An 18,634-nucleotide genomic window follows, 5' to 3' on the forward strand; every position below is an offset into this window, starting at 1 on the left:
CATTCGAGGAGCTGAAAAAGAGGTTAGTCACAACACCCATCATTGTTCCCCCGATTGGGAGCAACCATTCGAACTCATGTGTGATGCTAGTGACTACGCAGTGGGGGCAGTGCTGGGACAACGAAAAGACAAGCTAATGCATCCAATCTACTATTCCAGTAGAACGCTGAGTGGAGCCCAGTTGAACTACACTGTAACTGAGAAGGAGATGTTGGTTGTGGTGTTTACTTTTGACAAATTCAGATCGTACCTGATAGGCTCTAAGGTAATTGTATACACTGATCATGCAGCTCTTAGGTACTTAATTGAGAAGAAGGAGTCTAAGCCGCACCTGATTCGTTGGGTGTTGTTACTGCAAGAATTCGACCTCAAAATTCGTGACCGTAAGGGCATAGAATACCAAATCGCTGACCATCTATCACGACTTGAGGGAGCTGAAAACTCAATTGAGGTTAAGGACATTCTGGAAATCTTTCCAGACGAGCAGCTGCTCGCTACTAGTCTTGAGGAAGTGCCATGGTATGAAGACTTTGTAAATTACCTAGCCAGCGGTATAGCTCCCTATGACCTTTCCTCTGTACAAAAGAAAAAGTTTTATCATGACTGTCGTATGTATTATTGGGATGAACCTTACCTGTTTTGAATATGTGTTGACAATATGATCCGGAGGTGCGTTCCTGAGATAGAACAATCTTCTGTTTTGCAGGCATGTCATGCATTGGCGTATGGAGGGCAATTTGGAGGAGTCAGGACAGTTGCGAAAGTGCTAGAGGCCGGTTTCTTTTGGACAATAGTGTTTAAAGATGTGCACCAATGGGTGAAGGGCTGCAATGAATGTCAGCGAACCAGGAAAATTTCCCAGTGCCATGATATGCCCATGAACCAGATTCAAGAGGTGGAAATGTTTGATGTCTGGGAGATTGACTTCATGGGACCCTTTGTCAGCTCCTTTGGCAATAAGTACATACTTGTTGTTGTGGATTACGTGTCTAAATGGGTAGAATCTGCAGCGTTGCCCACTAATGATGCAAGAGTAGTGGTGGGATTCTTGAAGAAGAACATATTCACCCGTTTTGGGACCTCGAAAGCGATTATCAGTGACCGAGGCACCCACTTCTGTAATCGAGCCTTCGAGAAGTTGCTAGCAAAGTATGATGTACGCCACAAGGTGGCAACCCCATATCACCCCCAAACTAGTAGACAGGTTGAAGTGTCCAATAAAGTAATAAAGAGTGTGCTAACCAAGACTGTGAACGCCACAAGAACTGATTGGGCGAAAAAGCTAGATGAAGCACTCTGGGCTTATAGGACTACTTTTAAAACACCAATTGGTATGTCACCATATACGTTGGTGTTCAGGAAGGCCTGTCACTTGCCAGTGGAACTTGAACATAAAGCTTGGTGGGCACTGAAATAGCTGAACCTAGACATTGAGGCTGCGGGCACAACGAGAATCACTAAATTGCATGAGCTTGACGAGTTCCGACATCTTACTTTTGAGAGCACAAGGTTTTACAAGGAAAGAATGAAGAGATTGCACGACCAGAACATTGTTGAGCGACATTTCAAATCTGGGGACATGGTATTGCTCTATAACTCAAGATTACAGTTGTTCCCTGGTAAGCTTAAGTCACGATGATCTGATCCATTTCGAGGGGTCGAAGTATTCCCTTCAGGGGTTATAGAGATTGACTTAGAGAAATACTCTCACACATTTAGAGTCAATGGGCAAAGATTGAAGCTATACATAGGCATGAAAGAACCAAAGGAAGTGTCAAAGATCCACCTGATGGAACCTCAGAGGCCGAGCGAGCCTTAAATGCACTTGTTTGCGTCGTGCCGCGACGTTAAATCAGGCACTGCATGGAAGGCAACCCACGAACGTTGTTGTTAGTGTTTTCTTATGTAACTTCCTATAAATAAATAAAAAAAACTGGGCAGCACCGCGACCACGGCAGAACCGCGGTAGGACCGCGGTGAGAGGCGTACATTCTGCCTCAAGACGTCAACCCACCGCAACCGCAGTGGGACCGCGGTAAATGCCTATGACACAGCCTCGAGTTAGTTAACCCACCGTGGCCACGGTGGGACCGCGGTGACGCGAAGAAAAAAATCGCAGCCCAGGTAAGTTCGAATTAATTTTTTATTTTCTTTTCTTTTCAAACACCCCCTTTCTTTATTTCCCACAATACTCGACCCCCCTTCTTTATTTCCCATCTCTCTCTCTCTCTCTAAACCCTAAATCCCAAATCCCTCCTCTCTTCTTCTTCAATCATCCTACTTCCCCCATCTCCATTCCTCTCACTCCTTTTTCCACCAAGGTATGTAATTCCTATACCCTACCTTTTCTTTTTTATTTTGTTGTAGTTGTATGCTACCCTAATGTTTGTAAGTGTGTAGTAATTTTTAGTAGATTTTTGTTTTTTTCTTTTGAATTTCGTTTTTATACTTACTTGTGAACGAAGTGTTGTGGGGTGTAATGGTGTAGTAGAACCTTTGCTTTGGGGAAGTTTTGATATATCCACATGGGCTATTGGTGTTAAGAAATTACTTTGCCCACAAGATGTTTGTGGAATTGCCCCAATGGAGTTATAAGGGCTAATGTGACATGGTTGTGGTAAAGTCTGAGTAACCACCCATAGTCACACATCTCACACACTCACTGATAGGCGTTTCTCTGTTTGACAAGTACAATGAATCCATCTAAGAAGTGACGCACCACCGGGTCCTCCGCTAGTGAACCGGGAAGCTCCTCGAGAGCTAGGAGTCAAGATAGTGCGCCACAGTTTGACAGCACTAGGTTTGTCTCCAAACCAGTGGAGGACAGGTATAATGCAAAGGCGGCTAAGTAATTATTACATGAGGTGTATATTGACTGAGAAGCCTTAGAGGTGGAATGCCCGAATATCTTCAATGAGTTGAGGAGGTGTCAACTAGACATCTTCTTTGAGGAACCAGATGAGGCCAATGCTCAGATGGTAAGGGAGTTCTATGCTAACTGCTCGGAACATGAGAATGGATTTGTTACTATCCGCAATACGCATCCATCAAGGCCATCCGTAGGGTGTACCGGCTGCCAGTGTTCAGGGGGGACTCTGATAATTATCGTACTTTTAGCCGAACAAGTGCCTTGTGGGGAACTCTTCTTGAGACTATCTGTGTGCCAGACAAATAATACATATGGATAAAACACCGGATCACACTTAACTCCCAGTCTCTCAATTGGGAGGCTAAGTGTTGGCTCACCATTGTCAATAGTCGGTTGTTGCCTTCCAGCAATACAACCGATGTCAATCTACCACAGACGGCAACAATCTATTGTTTCATAGCCCACAGGGATTTTGATGTGGCCCGGCTCCTCCATGACGAGATGCTCATTAGATCACCTGAGTTGCTCAAAGGCTTCTACTTCCCTTCTCTAGTCACCAGGCTGTGCCGTTTTGCTAAAATCAGAATTGGGATAGAGCCGGTGGTGAATGTTGATGAATCGGATGATGAATTTGATGATGATGATGCTGAGGTAGCTGAGATCCCACCACCTACAAGAGTTGATGAGGTGGGCCATTCGCAGCCCCGCCGTAGTACCTGCCTGACAGCCCTAGAGCAGGATATGGCTGGTCTCCGCACTTCTGTCACAGACTTGGGCACTAGATTCGAAACTTTGACCACTCAACAGACGAAGTTGGAGAAGAAGATTTTGGGATGGCTTCGAGCGCTAAGATGAGCATGTCACCTCGATCCTGGCACCGTCTCTGATCAGGATTGATCTTCAGGGAGTCCTCCTCCTTAATCTGCTCTTTATTTGTTGACATGGGGATATGCCATATTTTTAAGTGTGGGGTGAGGGATGACTGTTGTTGTATGATGTTGTTGTAAATAGATTGTGTAACTTTGTATGTTGTTGCTTTATTGTTGTTGCATTATTTTTGATTCATTGGTAGGGTAGGATCATGTAATTAACTTCGACTTGGCCCAACGACAAAATACTCTAAATAGTGTTCTTTTGCTTCTCAGGGAATAATTTAAGTGAGGAAGCATTACGGAGTGTTTTGGAGTTAATAATGTGAAGAAAACTTCCAACCAAGAAGTACCCGAGCATAAAGAAGCAAAAAATGGACTGAGGTGAAATCCACCGTGACCGCGGTGGAACCGCGATAGATCAAGTACTCGAGGCAGAATGTTCAGCGTTCACCGCGGTCGAGCCGCGGTCTTACTGCGACCGCGGTGAACTCTTCATGTGCCAGAAATTTGGGGACCAAAGTATAACTCGGGGAAAACTTGTTCCAAACCCTCTAAGCTTTAGAAGCTCGCCCAAGACATGTTAAAGCTTGTTTTTAGACTACTTTGGAGGCAAGAACAAGTGTGTGAATAGTAACAAAACATTAAAGTTCTTCTATCTTCTCTTTATTATTGCAATTACCCATTATGAATAATTTAGTAGTTTTATCTTGTTTTATCATGAGTAGCTAATTTCCTAGTCTAGGGTTTTGATGGAACCTATTGAAGGATGAATTTCTTGTTATGTTAATATAGTGTGCCCAGTTTAATCTCTATTTGTTCAACTATGTGCTTGTTGTAGTTAATTGACAGGATCCTCAATTAGTTGTGCCTATTTAGTATGCACAACTCGGGAGAGAGTGCATATTTAGGTAATTGTTGAACAACACCACTCCCAAAGTATATGAGGGATCAATAACCGAGGGTTTAAAGGCGTGATTAGGGATAACGAAGCCTTGGTGCAATCTAAAGTGAATTGTAATAAATAAAGCCAGCTTGCGTAACTTGGGAAAGTGCGTTTAGTAAATTATCGTGATTACTCGGGAGAGAGAGAGTTACGGTAATAAGAGTGCTCATGATTGATAGAGAATATTTGGTGAATCTATGTGAAACATAACCGGAAGGGATTCCATCAATATGGAAAATCATAACCTTAGATTTTTCTCTTAATTGTTTACAACTTAATCATAGTTAGTTTTCAGTTGCTTATTTACTTTCATTCGTAGTTAGTAGAAATACCCTCAATTGTTATTTACAATGTTTGGGAAGTTGATTCCGTAGAATTTAGTACGTCTAACGAGAGTAATTGATAGGTTAATTCCTTGTGGGTTCGATTCTTGGTTAAATACTCAGGTTATATTTGCAATGTCCGCGTGTCCTTTTTATAAGGCATAATTGGGCGTGATCAGGTTGCAATATGTAATAAGTCTGAAAGAAGACAAAATTATTACCGTAGAGGTATGAATGGATGTGGACGTAGTAATGGACGAAATTATAATAGTCATCATTGTGGTAATGAGAACAATAATGATTCGCAAAATAATCCTTCACTCTGTGAAAGTAATGTTTGTCATCGATTTACATGAGATTTTGTAAAGCACATATAGATGATTATGTTCATTCATGATGTGAATGTTATAACATGTGATTTGTGAATACATATTCATTCTTGGAAGAATATGAATGTGCTAGTGAATATACCACACTAACCTCTAGAAAGAGGTTTAAGATGAAATAAGAAAATAATTTTACTACTATGGCATGAATGATCATTGATCACGTACCTATTTTGATTATGCCAAAATTTCATGGCAGTGTGATTATTACAGGGCAAAAATAATGGAAACAACATATCTTGCCTATAATGATTTTAACCATGTCCATAGTGGTATAACTTTCTCCTTGAAAGAGATATTCATCATATGGATGTTGATGAATATGTGATAGTAAGAAATTAATTGAGAGCTCTGGAAGAGCCAATTATACTATTTTGAAGAAATAAAATTGATCATCAATAAGGTATTGTGTCGTAGTAGATCTCAAAGAAACTTATTGAGTTTCTAAAGTATTCGCGAAAGCGGGTGGTTATATTGAGACTATAAATAAAGGAATGATTAATAACTTCTGTTACTACAACTTATAACGTGGTAATATGTATATGAAAAGTTACCCGCTTTATTCTCTAGTTTGTACTACACAAATAAAATAATGCCTCAATAAAGTAGAAGTTTATTAATATAAAAATCAATATCATAATAAACTTGGAGTTTATTGATAATTGCACACATCATAATGCAAGCCTGAAGTTTATCAATATTAATAATTTAACCAGTTGGCATAACTAGTTTAGCCATATCAATTTAAGTATGATGTATAAAAATAAAAGAGAATTCACATGGGTAAATGTTAAAGAACTAGAAAGTTCTTTACAATTCTCTCATGTTGCTTGTTTTTATTAATTAATAAAGCAATTAAAATTGGGATTGAATCCGATGAATACTGGAAATATCAAAGGTGAATATGGGTCCATTCACCTGCCATGTATACCACATAAGATGCATCTATGAGATGATTACATGTGCGACTATTATTAACCCGCAACCTAGTGTTTGCGAGGTAACTTTCTCAATAATTTAATTTCGAGCATAATTTCCATATTTTCTATTCAAGACAGTTCATCTTGGTAAGTTGGTTACATCACAACTAGTTTAACAAAATGATTTATTGAGTACCTCCACTTAATAATTAAACTATTGCTTATGAGAACAAAGTTATACATATATATATCAATTTGATATAGGTTATATACGAAAGTATATTACATTCTTCCCTTATATATGGTTCATGGTCAAGAAATAAATAATTCCATCTTATTATTATTGATGTGCGGTGTTTATTTTAATTAACACCATAACGCACAAAGGTGAGTTTCCAAAATTGAGGAAGAAAGTTAGTTTTTCTAACATGAGGGAGAGACCTGATAAACAGTTGAGAAAAATTACGGAATGAATTATTATTTGTACATGTAGATCCTCGAATAAGATAGTATGAACTTGAAGTTCATAAAAAAGATAATTCATATGCAATTAATGCAAATCATGCCAAACTCATTTGCTGACCCAAATAAAGGAACTATATTCTTACTGCAAATACTCCTATTATAATAATTCATAGAAGGACAAAGTCTATGGTACGCCTAAAACGTATAGACAAATCGGATTCAAATAAATTTTTAGATAAAGAAGATGAGCAAATGATCTAAATGATCATAATAAGAAGGCAAGTGATCTGGAAGATCACGTGACATAACACTTCATAAAATCTCAGAAGAGGTTCAGGTACCTGAAAATACGAATGAAGAGATCTTCATGTTATGTCTTTATAAAAAAATGAGGTTGCATCCGATATAAAATGTTCATTGACGACATCTATGATAACGCCAAATATGTATGAGGATCTTATGTCTGGAGAAGCAATTCAAGTAGAATTGATTTTATATGAAAGATATGTAGTTTTGGACGTACAATTCAAACACTTGAAAGTATAAAATCAATGGTGTGTGCAATCACCTTTAGCTATCTTATATGTCTATCTTGACATGAAAACTTGATATGCATCTAAAGTGCATTTACATGACTTAATTTGTATGACAATCCCTAAAGGATTTAAATTGCTTAAAGCATATTGAATTCTCGGTCATGAAGTACCATATCCTAAGAGCAATTTGTGCACATATGTATCTTGCTATAACTATAAGTATGTTAATATAATAGCGAAAAGTTTTACCCCTACGGAGATATTGAAAAGGCCATTCCACGACATTATATGAAGATATTATATATCTATCAAGAATGATATATGACTTCAAGGTGCAACATGTTCATTCAAGTTAATATGGGTGATTTATTAATGAAATCTCTACAAATGATATTTTGAAGATGCTGCACAAGATTGGAATGAGACTCAAAGATATGAATCGATAAGAATCTTATCAGGGGGACCTAATACGCGTTGTACTCTTTTTTTCCTTACAAGGCTTTGTCCCACTGGTTTTTCTTGTAAGTTTTTTAACGAGGCTACCAAAAGGTGTATGGTTAGATATGTGTACTCTTTTTCCTTCTTTAGAATTTTTTTCCTACCGAATTTTATTTTAGATAAGGTTTTAACGAGGCACTGTTGAATAGACATTCAAGGGGGAGTGTTATAAATAGAATCGTATTTAAGGTGAATGTCTATATTTTGGAGAGATTTTAGGATTTGTTACTTTGTGGCTAAGTCACTTTTTCCCTATAAATAAAGGGGTTTTATTCATTGTAATTCATCTCAAATCAATAAGAATTTTTTCACTCTATGTTTCTCTGTAATGCTTTTCTTCTTTTATTGTTTTATAACAAAAGGAAAGATCTAAAAAAATTTCGTGATGATTTTTTTGTTTTGTCTTGTGGCTTTAGTGTTATCAGATAGACAATGAACCTTATTTTATTTCAAATAATTGCAAATAAAATTAATCACATTTTGCTTGAGTAAAAATATAGACATACAGTTTCAAATTGAACTTAAACAAAGGAGGAGAACTTTAGTAGCGTGAAGATCGAATGTAGTGTTAAATAAGTAAGAAGTTCCAGCATTTTGCCGCTAGGGTAAGAAAGGAAGTATAATAAAAAAATTCTTAATTTTTTTAAGTGATCAAATTTTATGAACAAATAATATTTTCAATATGTCCAAGAGGAGCAAAAGAGACAAGGAAAACGTTTAGAGATGTTGGTAACATGAGTTATTTAGTTATGATATTGTTAACTAGATAAAAATAAAAACAGGGGTCAGCACCGTCATTGAATGAAGATTTAAACATAAATTAGTCGAATTAACAAAGCTAATAATAGAATTATCTCGTTAAGGCTAGTTTTAGTAAAGGACAAAAACAAATACATAAAGAAAACAGAACAAAAAAGGACATGGTCGAACTCAAGTCAGTCATATTTATTCATCGAGTTCCCCATGTCAAATAACTACTTCAAAAGAAAAAAAGAAAAAAAAAAGGTTTTAAGCTTCCAAATGGAGCGGAAAACCATTCATTTTGAAACAAAGCTTTGTTGGTAGAGATTACATTTTACTATTTTTCACATTCATCAATCCATATTTTATTTCTTATTTCTTCTTCTTTGTAGTTTCCTCATGTTAATACAAACCTCCATAAATTTTGGTGGCTGAATCTCAAGACAGGGTTGTAGCCAGGGTTGTTCCCTACCCTGGCACATGACAAGAAAAAAAAAGGGGTTCAAGGAAAACAAGAAGAAAAGAGAAAAATATATTTTTTCTCATAATAATGTACAAATTTTGATTGCAAAATTTGTTGATTAAGGTGGTAAAAATCTTTTTTTTTTTTTCAAACATCAATCTCTGGAAATCAAGAAATGGCAGATTTAGAACCACCTATTGATACTGAAAAATTAAATGATAAAATTCTGTGTTATGCACAGACCATTTACAGGTTAAATGGTGTTTGGGAAGGACCTGATCCTTTGACACCAATTATTCCTCTTTTCTTCGTTCAGATTTCTTTAGCTATCTTGATCACCCGTCTTGTCATGTTTGCCCTTAAAATCACCAGGCAACCTCCTTTTGTTGCTGAAATTATTGTAAGTATACATTAATTTCTTCCTCAAACAGTTCTTGAAATTATCTTAATTCTTTGCCCATTGCAAAGGTAAGCCTTGGCGTAACTGGTAAAGTTACTGCCATGTGACTATGAGTTCGAGCCGTGAAAACAACCTCTTGCAAATATGTAGTATAGACCCTCGTGGTTCGGCCCTTCTCCGGACCTCGCGCATAGCGAGAGCTTAGTGCACCGGGCTGCCCTTTGTCCATTGCATGAAACATTTTCTTGTACATTTAGGGTGTGTTTGAAACTATTTTCTTTACAACTGTTTGAACTTTTAACTTCGTATTACTTGCCCTAACTAATATTTAGACACTCCTAGGTCGTGGAATTTGAGATAGGCGGACAATATTTGAACTGTGGAATTTCCACAAATATTGATAATTGAACTGTGGAATTTCCACAAGAGGGGTTGCTCTGATGGTAAGCAACCTCCACTTCCAACCAAGAGTTTGTGAGTTCGAGTTTTCCCAAGAGCAAGGTGGGAAGTTCTTGGAGGGAAGGATGCCGGGGGTCTATTTGGAAACAGCCTCTCTACCCCAGGGTAGGGGTAAGGTCTGCGTACACACTACCCTCCCCAGACCCCACTAAGTGGGATTATACTGGGTGGTGGTTGGTTGTTGTTAAGCTTCTCCGACAGCATGATGTTTGCAAAGGTATATCGCGTGTTCATTTGTAATGCTATTCGAAGAATGTGTTGATAGTAGACTGTAAATATCTCAAGGTTAATATTAGAAACTTTTTCCTTTTTAATAACGGTGATGTCCAGGTTAGTTTGACCTCATTTTGACAATTCATCAGTACTTGCTACCTTCTACTAGCATAGATACACGATAACTTTGTCCTTTAAGACTTTACGCAGATGGAAAGATACCTTTTTTGCTTCTTGGCTAAGATCAAGCGTAGTATTTGTTCTTATAAGTTCAATATTATTACATAGTATGAATTTGTACACAATTTAGCATCTTTAATAATATTCAGCTCATTACAATCTATTATAGTTGTGTGCATTCTAGCACTAAATGGTTACTAATAAACTTAAGTTTCCTTTACTTGTTCTCATAAATCAATGGGAATGAAGAAACCATTTTGACAATCCTATTTGAGCTACATGAACAAAGCAATGTTTTTTGTTTGTAGAGCGGCATACTTTTGGGTCCGTCAGCGCTTGGACAGATTGTGAAGTATAGGAGGCAGCTTTTCCCAAACTACAACTTCCATGTGATTGAGACAATGGCTCATGTAGCCCTTGTGTTCTATGGGTTTCTGGTGGGATTACAGATGGATATAAAATCAGTTCTTCGAATTGGAATAAAGGCTAGGAATGTGGCTGTTATAGGGATCATTATCCCTTTTGTCATGGGCGCGATATTGTTTTTCTCACTCTATCGCGATGAAGATGCTAGAGGTTTCATTTTCTATGGTGGTGCTCTCACTGTTACAGGGTTCTCTGTCTTGGCTAAGATACTTGACAAACAGAAGATCCTCCAAACTGACATTGGGAAAATGGCCATGTCTTCAGCTGTAATCAATGATATTGGTGCATGGTTTATTTTGGCACTAGGTTATGTAGTCACAGGGAGTACAACTAACATCCATTGGGCTGTAATTTGCACGATTGCCTATGCCTTGTTCTGTGTCTTTTATCTCCGTCGTGCCATTGGTTGGATCATCCGAAAATTGCCTGAAGGACAAGGATATAGTGAGTTCTTTGTATGTTCAATTCTTGGTGGGATGGCGATTTCCGGAGTTATAACAGATGCTTTGGGCACACACCCTATAATTGGTGCTTTTCTGTTTGGACTGAGTGTACCTAACCAAATGCTTCAAGCAGCAATTTTGGATAAGCTTGATGACTTTGTGATGGGATTTCTTATGCCAACTTTCTTTGTTGTTTGTGGACTCAGAACCAATTTCAGAGCCATGGGTAGTATTTATGAAATTGTTGGCTACATTATTCTATTTGTTTCAGCCAAAATCTTGAGCACATTTGCTGCTACTTTCTTCTCTGATATGTCTATTAAGGAGGCCTTGGCTGTTGGAATACTTAGCAACACCAAAAGTCTCATGGCCTTAATCATTATTGAAGCTGGTCAAGCACAACAGGTAAGTTTTTCCCCTCCCACTCGTCGTTTTGCTTTACTGGAAATGGATTTTTAGGCTAACCATCTTGTTTTAAAATCTTGATCAGATTTTGAACACTCAATTATACTCTCTTATGGTGACCGGCATTTTGGTGATGACGGTGATTGTCACACCGATCACTATGCTCTACCATCCCTCGCAGGAATTGGTGCCCCATAAACGAAGGACTATACAGAAAGCAAAAGTGGAGGAGGAGCTTCGGGTGCTGGCGTGCATCCATGCCGCGCACGACATCCCTTCGGTCATCAATCTTCTTGGCTCGTCGAATTCTACATCAGCAGCCCCTATAACTGTCTTTGCTCTCCAAGTAGTAGAACTAGTCGGGCGTGCATCATCGATGCTAGAAGTCCACACCTCAGGTAAACGAGGCTCGAGAAGTCTTGGCCACGAGGAGGCACAAACGAGACAGATAATTGCTGCTTTCGACAACTATGAGCTACGATCAGATGGTGTGATGGTTCAAGTACTAACAGCAAGGTGTGCTTTGTCCACTATGGATGAAGATATATGCAACATTGCCAAAGATAAGCGTGCAGCTTTTATCATACTCCCTTTCCACAAACAACGAAGTCTCGCTGGTGAAATGGAGGATGTCAACCCTGAAATTCGGGCTGTCAACGAGAGTGTGCTCGCTAATGCCCCTTGTTCTGTGGGAATCCTCATCGATCGTGGCCTTTCTGAGACAAGTGACTACGCAAAAAATATCGTTGTCCTTTACTTTGGAGGTCCTGATGATAGGGAAGCTCTGGCTTACGCGTTGAGAATGGTTGATCGTCCAGATACACGCCTAACTGTGGTTAAGTTTATTCCAGGAGAAGGTGCTACTGATATAGATCCAATGGAATTTGCTGAAGAAAGTCACGTAAACGTCCACATTGACAAAGAGAGCGAAAAGTTGCTAGATGAAGAGTTCTTGAACAGGTTCAAGATCAGCACAGCCAATGACAAATCAGTAAAATACATAGAATTGTTGCTGAATGATGTGGAAGAAGCTGTCAACGCAATAAAACTAATGGACCAGCATAATTATGATCTCTACATCGTAGGAAAAGGTCGAGGCATAGTGTCACCACTAACGGCTGGTCTAGTCGATTGGTGCGACTGCCCCGAGCTCGGGGCTATTGGTGATCTTTTAGTCACATCCGAATTCGATTCCACATTCTCTGTGCTGGTTATGCAGCAGTATGTTAAGCCAATCGGAGATGGTTCGGTGAATTCTTATGGATCAATGAGTGAGCGGATAGGACTCGGGATGGACATGGATATGGACATGCAACGCGCAGATAGTGAAGCTGGCGACGTGTTTTCCAGTTTTAGGAGGCGGCCGGAACATATGCCACGAGTGTAAAATGCAAAGTTTTAGCTTAGGCTGATGACAAAATGGGGTGGAATTGAAATTGGTTGAGACTTCAGATTCAAAAGTTCCTGCAAGAATCAATGATTTATTGGCTTTCATCTGACAAAAATAGAATTGGGGTTGAATGATGAGGCTTGCTTTGTAATTGGAGTAACAATGTAACTTCGAAAATTTTAAAACTTGAATCTCTGACATTTTATGCCAATGTAAAATGTGTTGAGGCAAAGTGAACCATAGTGAAAGACAGAAATTGACTCCTTTAATTTTCTTTATTTAACCAACTATATACGTCATCCCAAACTCGTTAGCGTCGTTATATGAATTATTTTTTATTCATCCTCAATAATAAATAATTTATCTTCTAAGGAAAATTAGGTGCTCTCTAAAACTAAATTCTCTAAATCTAACATTTATTCTTGCACGACCGTGCAACTGTCCAACCAGAGTAACACCGTAAGTCTGTAACGGTAGACTTAATGCATGCAGCAACACTAACTAGTGTTAATCTCAACCAGCCCTATCAATATATCATATGTATGTACCATTTGCTTCAGTTATATTCTGTTTTTAGCTAAATTCTCGTTGATTATGAGAAGTTTTAGGTCTTTTGAGACAACTTTCCTTCGTTCCAGTATTCTTTAGAACGGCAAAGGGCTAAATATACCCCTCTACTTTCAAATATTGTTTATCTGTATCCCTCGTTATACTATTGGGCTATCTATACCCCTACCGTCATACTATTGGGTTATCTATACCCCTACTGTCATACCTTGAAATAAAAATACCCCTATTTTGGATGGAGTGACACGTGAAAACACCAGACTAAAACGCCCCATTTTTTTTACCTAGCCCGTTTTTAAAAAAACCCACAACCCGACCCCTATTTTCATTTTTTTCCAGTTTTTTTTTAAAAAGTTCGGTTTTTAAAAAACAAAAATATTTTGTTAAAAAACAAAAAATATTTTTTTTCTGTTTTTATTCCAGTTTTTACAAAACAAAATTCTTTTAAAAAACTGAAAAATAAAAAATTCATAAACGAAAATATTTTGTTGAAAATAATTTTTTCAAAAAGAAAATATTTTTTTTCTGTTTTTACAAAAAAAAAATCAGTTTATACAAATTTGTATTTTCAGTTTTTACAAAAAGAAAATCTTTAAAAAAACTGAAAAAAAATCATTTTTCAAAAACGAAAATATTTTGTTGGAAATGTTTTTTTCAGTTTTTAAAAAACAAAATATTTTGTTAAAAAATGGAATTTTTTTTCCAGTTTTTACAAATATGTTTTTACAGTTTTACAAAAAAAAATATTTTGTTAAAAAAATGATTTATTTCAGTTTTTACAATTTGTTTGCAAAATCTTTTCAGTATCTACTCAGTTAAAAAAACGAAATATTTTGCAATTTTTTTTTAAGTTTTACAAAAAGAAAATTCTTTAAAGAAATGAGCTATTTTAATCTGGTGCTGCCACGTGACACTCCATTCAAAATAGGGGTATTTTTGTTCCAAAGTATGATGGTAGGGGTATGAATAACCCAATAATATAACGAAGGGTACAAATAAATAATATTTAAAAGTAGAGAGGTATATTTGGCCCTTTGCCGTTTTTAGAAACTACCACGCAGACTTCCTGTTTGTTGATACAGACCTGACACTTAACTGACAATTATAAAGTAGAAATATAAAAATCACATCTTAAATAACAATATGTAGTTACTGACAATATTCTTGACTGACAATTGAAAATTATAATTGTACTTTTCTAATATAATCAATTTAGTGTTGACCAACTAATAAGTCATATCTTGTAGTTACATGTAATTGCACTCGTATTCAATTTTCATGTGCTTTTCAAACACGCCATAAGTAGAAACCTAATCCAAAACGTTGGTTTTTCTAGAAGAAATGTGACATCTTTGACGACAGGAGAGGGCTGTGACATTATAGATTTTGACCTCTTGTCATATTAAGCCGCCTGATGACTATAGCCACTTGAGTTGAATTATTAAAAGGAGAGTAGTGTGATAAAGAGACCTTTTCTTATATTTTATTTTACTTTTTGATTTATAAGGTCTTTGAGTTTCTATTAGCTAAAGTTACTCTCAGTTTGATAGTATGCGATTTTAAATTGCTTTTTAATCTTAATATACTTTCTGTTCAATAATTTGGCGTGGATTAACTTGTGCGAACTTCAACTATTAGGCAAATAAATAAGGATATTTAGTATTATTTTTGTTGGGTTGATGTTTACATCCTCTTTATTGATCACTAGGCAATAACTGTAAAGGCAAAACCCTATTTTACTAAATTGCACAATACTTCATCTCATTCACTTTAATTGATTTTTTTGGTTGTTCTTACACATATTAAGAAATTTATCTTTTAACATTAATTAATGGAATAATAAAATTGACTATATTAACCTTTATTATTTCTTTAATTTGTTCATTAAAAATATACTACAGATACTCCAATACTCTTTACTCCAAGAGTAATTTTGGAAAAGAAATAAGTTAATTTTTTCTTGATATTTGAAAAATTCACAAATCGAGGACCACAAGAAAAGGGCTAAAAAATCAATTAAAGTAAATAGGATGGAGTAGCTCAATAACAAGTGAGTTTGCTTCCTCAGTCAAATTTGGAAAAAACTTACCCACACCCGATGTGTACACCAAATCTAATTAAATTAATCATAGAAAATAAACTAACATCTACTAAAGGTTTTTTTAATAAAAAAATTAAAAAGAGATACTACAGTCTTAATAACTGATGTTAAAGTTTTTAGGGTCGCCATCTTTATTTTATTTCCCGCCTCAGTTTCTTGTTGCATCTTGGGAGTTTCCTGTTCTTTTATTTCTCCCTTAAAAATCGAAAAAGGTAATTCTGTTAGGGTTCAAATTAAGAACTATAAGTAATAAATATATTAAAATAATGATTTAAGTACAATGAGGGTGTACTTGCAGCAAAAATTAGTTTAACAAGAAAGAAGGAGGATTTAGGTGCTTAATGTGTTAGCTGTGATTTGCTCGTTCATGATTTAAGATTATACCGGGAACAACGGAAATACCGGGATATATGTAAGATTATTATTATATTATAATTTAAGATTATATAGAAAATACATGGAGTCAACTATGATTAAATACTACTAGTTATATAATAAATAAGGTGACAAGTGTCATTTAATTATTGGTTTCTTGCATAAATAGAGTACTATCACGATGCCAAAAACTCATGTGGCCTCGGTATCCAACACTTTCCCCAGAAAAACAAATCCTTATTCGCTAGTCAAGCCTCGCGAATGCTTTGCAACCGCTCCTCTTTATGGGCCGCTACCCTCCTGCACAGATATTTTTACCACGCAACCAATCCACATGCTCGTGGTTCCTTTATTTGGAATGACCTCCTCGTAGGCTGGCACCTCAGTCAACCAGGCATAAGATGGCTCATAGGTGACGACACACTCATTAACTCCTGGTCTAATTCCTGGATCGGCTTTAATCAACTATTGCGACAATGTATCACCGGGCCTCTACCATGCCACGCTCTTCTTGATACCATATCCACTTATCTTACACGTCACCAATGGGACTTCGCCAACATCCCTTTTGAACTACCTTCCGAACTCTTAGAGCAAATCCTTAACACATATATTCCTTCCCACACTACTAACCCTGATTCTTTTGCCTGGACTCTAGATTCAAGGGGCACCTTCACCACAAAATCACTCTATCACCATTTACTCCCCACCTACTCCGGACCATCCTTTAATTGGATTTGGAAGCTTCGGCTACCGCCAAAAAGTAAACACTTCCTCTGGCTGATTAGCTATAACCGCCTCCCTACTAGAAGCCATTATCACCACACAGGCTTCCTCCCAGATGACACTTGTGCCCTGTGCCTCACACACTTTGAAACAATAACTCATTCATCCACTGCCCAATTGCAGTACATCTTTGATCAACTTTATCCATGATACCCGAAATTCCGACACTTCAGAGCACTGTTGACCCCCCCCCCCACTCCTATGGCTCAAACATTTCTTTTTGCATACTATAATGCCAAATTCCCTGAATCCCCAATGACATACTTATTCGCTTTGGCCTATGGCACATCTGGTTAGCCCGTAATGAAAAACTTTTTCGATCCCATAATCAACCCCCCTTCGCGTCTCATATTCTTCGTATGGCTGCAGAATTCTACTATATAGCTTCTCCCCTCACACCGCATCTACACATATCCCTATGCAAATCAAGTGGCACCCTCCTAGTCTAGGTTACTTTAAACTTAATACTAATGGTTCAGCCAACACACTATGCATGGGGAAATTGGTGGAGTTATCTGTGACCCCATAGGTAAATGGCTCCTGGGCTTCGCGGGTCATCAATTCATTCATGGAAGCATGGAATCTGAGTTACCAGCACTATACCATGGCCTCAACTTGGCCTTCACTCACGGATATACACCCTTTGACGTTAATATAGACGCCAAGGCTATTATTCCTGTACTTCATACCTCACATCCACTTTATGCTAACATTATCTTTGATTGCAAGTCTCTGATCGCCCAGCTTCATGATCCGGTTATCCTTCACACGTACATGGAGCAAAATGAGGTAGCTGAATCTTTAGCTAAACATGGTTTGCAGATGGAGGCTTCACCAAGCATCACCATTTTTGCTCAATCACCTGTAACGACCCGACCGGTTATTTCATGAGTTACAGTCACGTTCTCCCCATTTTTGTTTCCTTATGTATTGTTCAACCGTTTTTCATCATATTGTGTTGGTTGTTCTGTGTTCGGAGTGTCATGGAGTGCAATAAGACACTTAGTCTCTTATTTGGAAGCTTAAGTTGGAAAAGTTAAACGGATGTTGACTTATGTGTAGAAGTTCTTGGATGTGAATTCTGATGGTTCGGATAGCTTTGTTAGGTAATTTTGGACTTAGGAGCGTGTTCGGAATGTAATTTGGAGGTCCGTGGTAGATTTAGGCTTGAATTGGCGAAATTGGAAATTTGGCGTTCTCCGGTCGGCAGTGGAAATCTTGATATCAGTGTCGGAATGGAATTCTAGAAATTTGAGTAGGTCCATCGTGTCATTTGTGAGGTGTGTGCAAAATTTCAGATCATTCGAATGAGGTTTGATGGGTTTTTGGATCGGTTGCGGAATTCAAAATTTTTGAAATCCTTAGGATTGAATCCGAGGGTTATTTGGTGTTTCGATGTTGTTTGGAGTGTTCTGAGGGTTGGTATAAGTTTGAATGATGATATGTGACTTGTTGGTATGTTTGGTTGACGTCCCGAGGGCCTCGGGATGGATTTGGGTGGTTGACGAAAGGATTTGAACTAAGTTGATGCAGCAAATTTTTGCTGCTTCTGTCATATCCGCACCTGCGGATTGGGGACCGCAGGTGCAAGGTCGCAGGTGCGTGGAAGAGACCGCAGATGCGGAAGTTGGTCATCAGAAGAAGAACTGCAGGTGTGGTATGTTGGGCGCATCTACGGGATCGCAGGTACGGTGCATGGGCGCAGATGCGGCCCTGAGGAATTAATGAAAAACTGCAGATGCGGTTATTTTGACTGCAACTGCGATCCGCAGAAGCGTGATTTGGGCCGCATGTGAGGAAATGCCTGGGCAAAAGGTATAAATTAAACCCTTCGCGAATTTTTGCCCATTTCCACCATTTTTGAGACGGGGTT

At 37.8% G+C, this 18,634-nt stretch overlaps 1 protein-coding gene and 1 pseudogene across 2 annotated transcripts; both read left to right on the top strand.

Moving 5' to 3' along the window:
- Positions 1–8,896: 8,896 nt before the first annotated feature.
- LOC104223844 (cation/H(+) antiporter 15-like) lies at positions 8,897–13,123 on the top strand. Of its 2 annotated transcripts, none has more exons than XM_009775346.2 (3): positions 8,897–9,416; positions 10,577–11,542; positions 11,628–13,123. In XM_009775346.2, exons 1-3 carry the CDS (start codon positions 9,192–9,194, stop codon positions 12,927–12,929), a joined length of 2,493 nt encoding a protein of 830 aa, XP_009773648.1. In that variant the 5' UTR covers positions 8,897–9,191; the 3' UTR covers positions 12,930–13,123. The 2 variants fall into 2 exon arrangements, with proteins under 2 accessions (XP_009773648.1, XP_070021294.1); XM_070165193.1 differs by having other exon boundaries at positions 8,897–9,139.
- LOC138884493 (U2 spliceosomal RNA) lies at positions 10,307–10,406 on the top strand (annotated as a pseudogene).
- Positions 13,124–18,634: the final 5,511 nt, after the last annotated feature.

The sequence above is a fragment of the Nicotiana sylvestris genome, chromosome 12, assembly GCF_000393655.2.
Source record: "Nicotiana sylvestris chromosome 12, ASM39365v2, whole genome shotgun sequence".
Lineage (NCBI taxonomy): Eukaryota > Viridiplantae > Streptophyta > Magnoliopsida > Solanales > Solanaceae > Nicotiana > Nicotiana sylvestris.

Excerpts from the sequence above, each read along its gene's own strand:
- LOC104223844 (XM_009775346.2), top strand. The coding sequence starts at position 9,192 with ATGGCAGATTTAGAACCACCTATTGATACTGAAAAATTAAATGATAAA. Across the intron at positions 9,417-10,576 it reads CTTTTGTTGCTGAAATTATT|AGCGGCATACTTTTGGGTCC; the intron begins GTAAGTATACAT and ends TTTTGTTTGTAG. Across the intron at positions 11,543-11,627 it reads AAGCTGGTCAAGCACAACAG|ATTTTGAACACTCAATTATA; the intron begins GTAAGTTTTTCC and ends AATCTTGATCAG.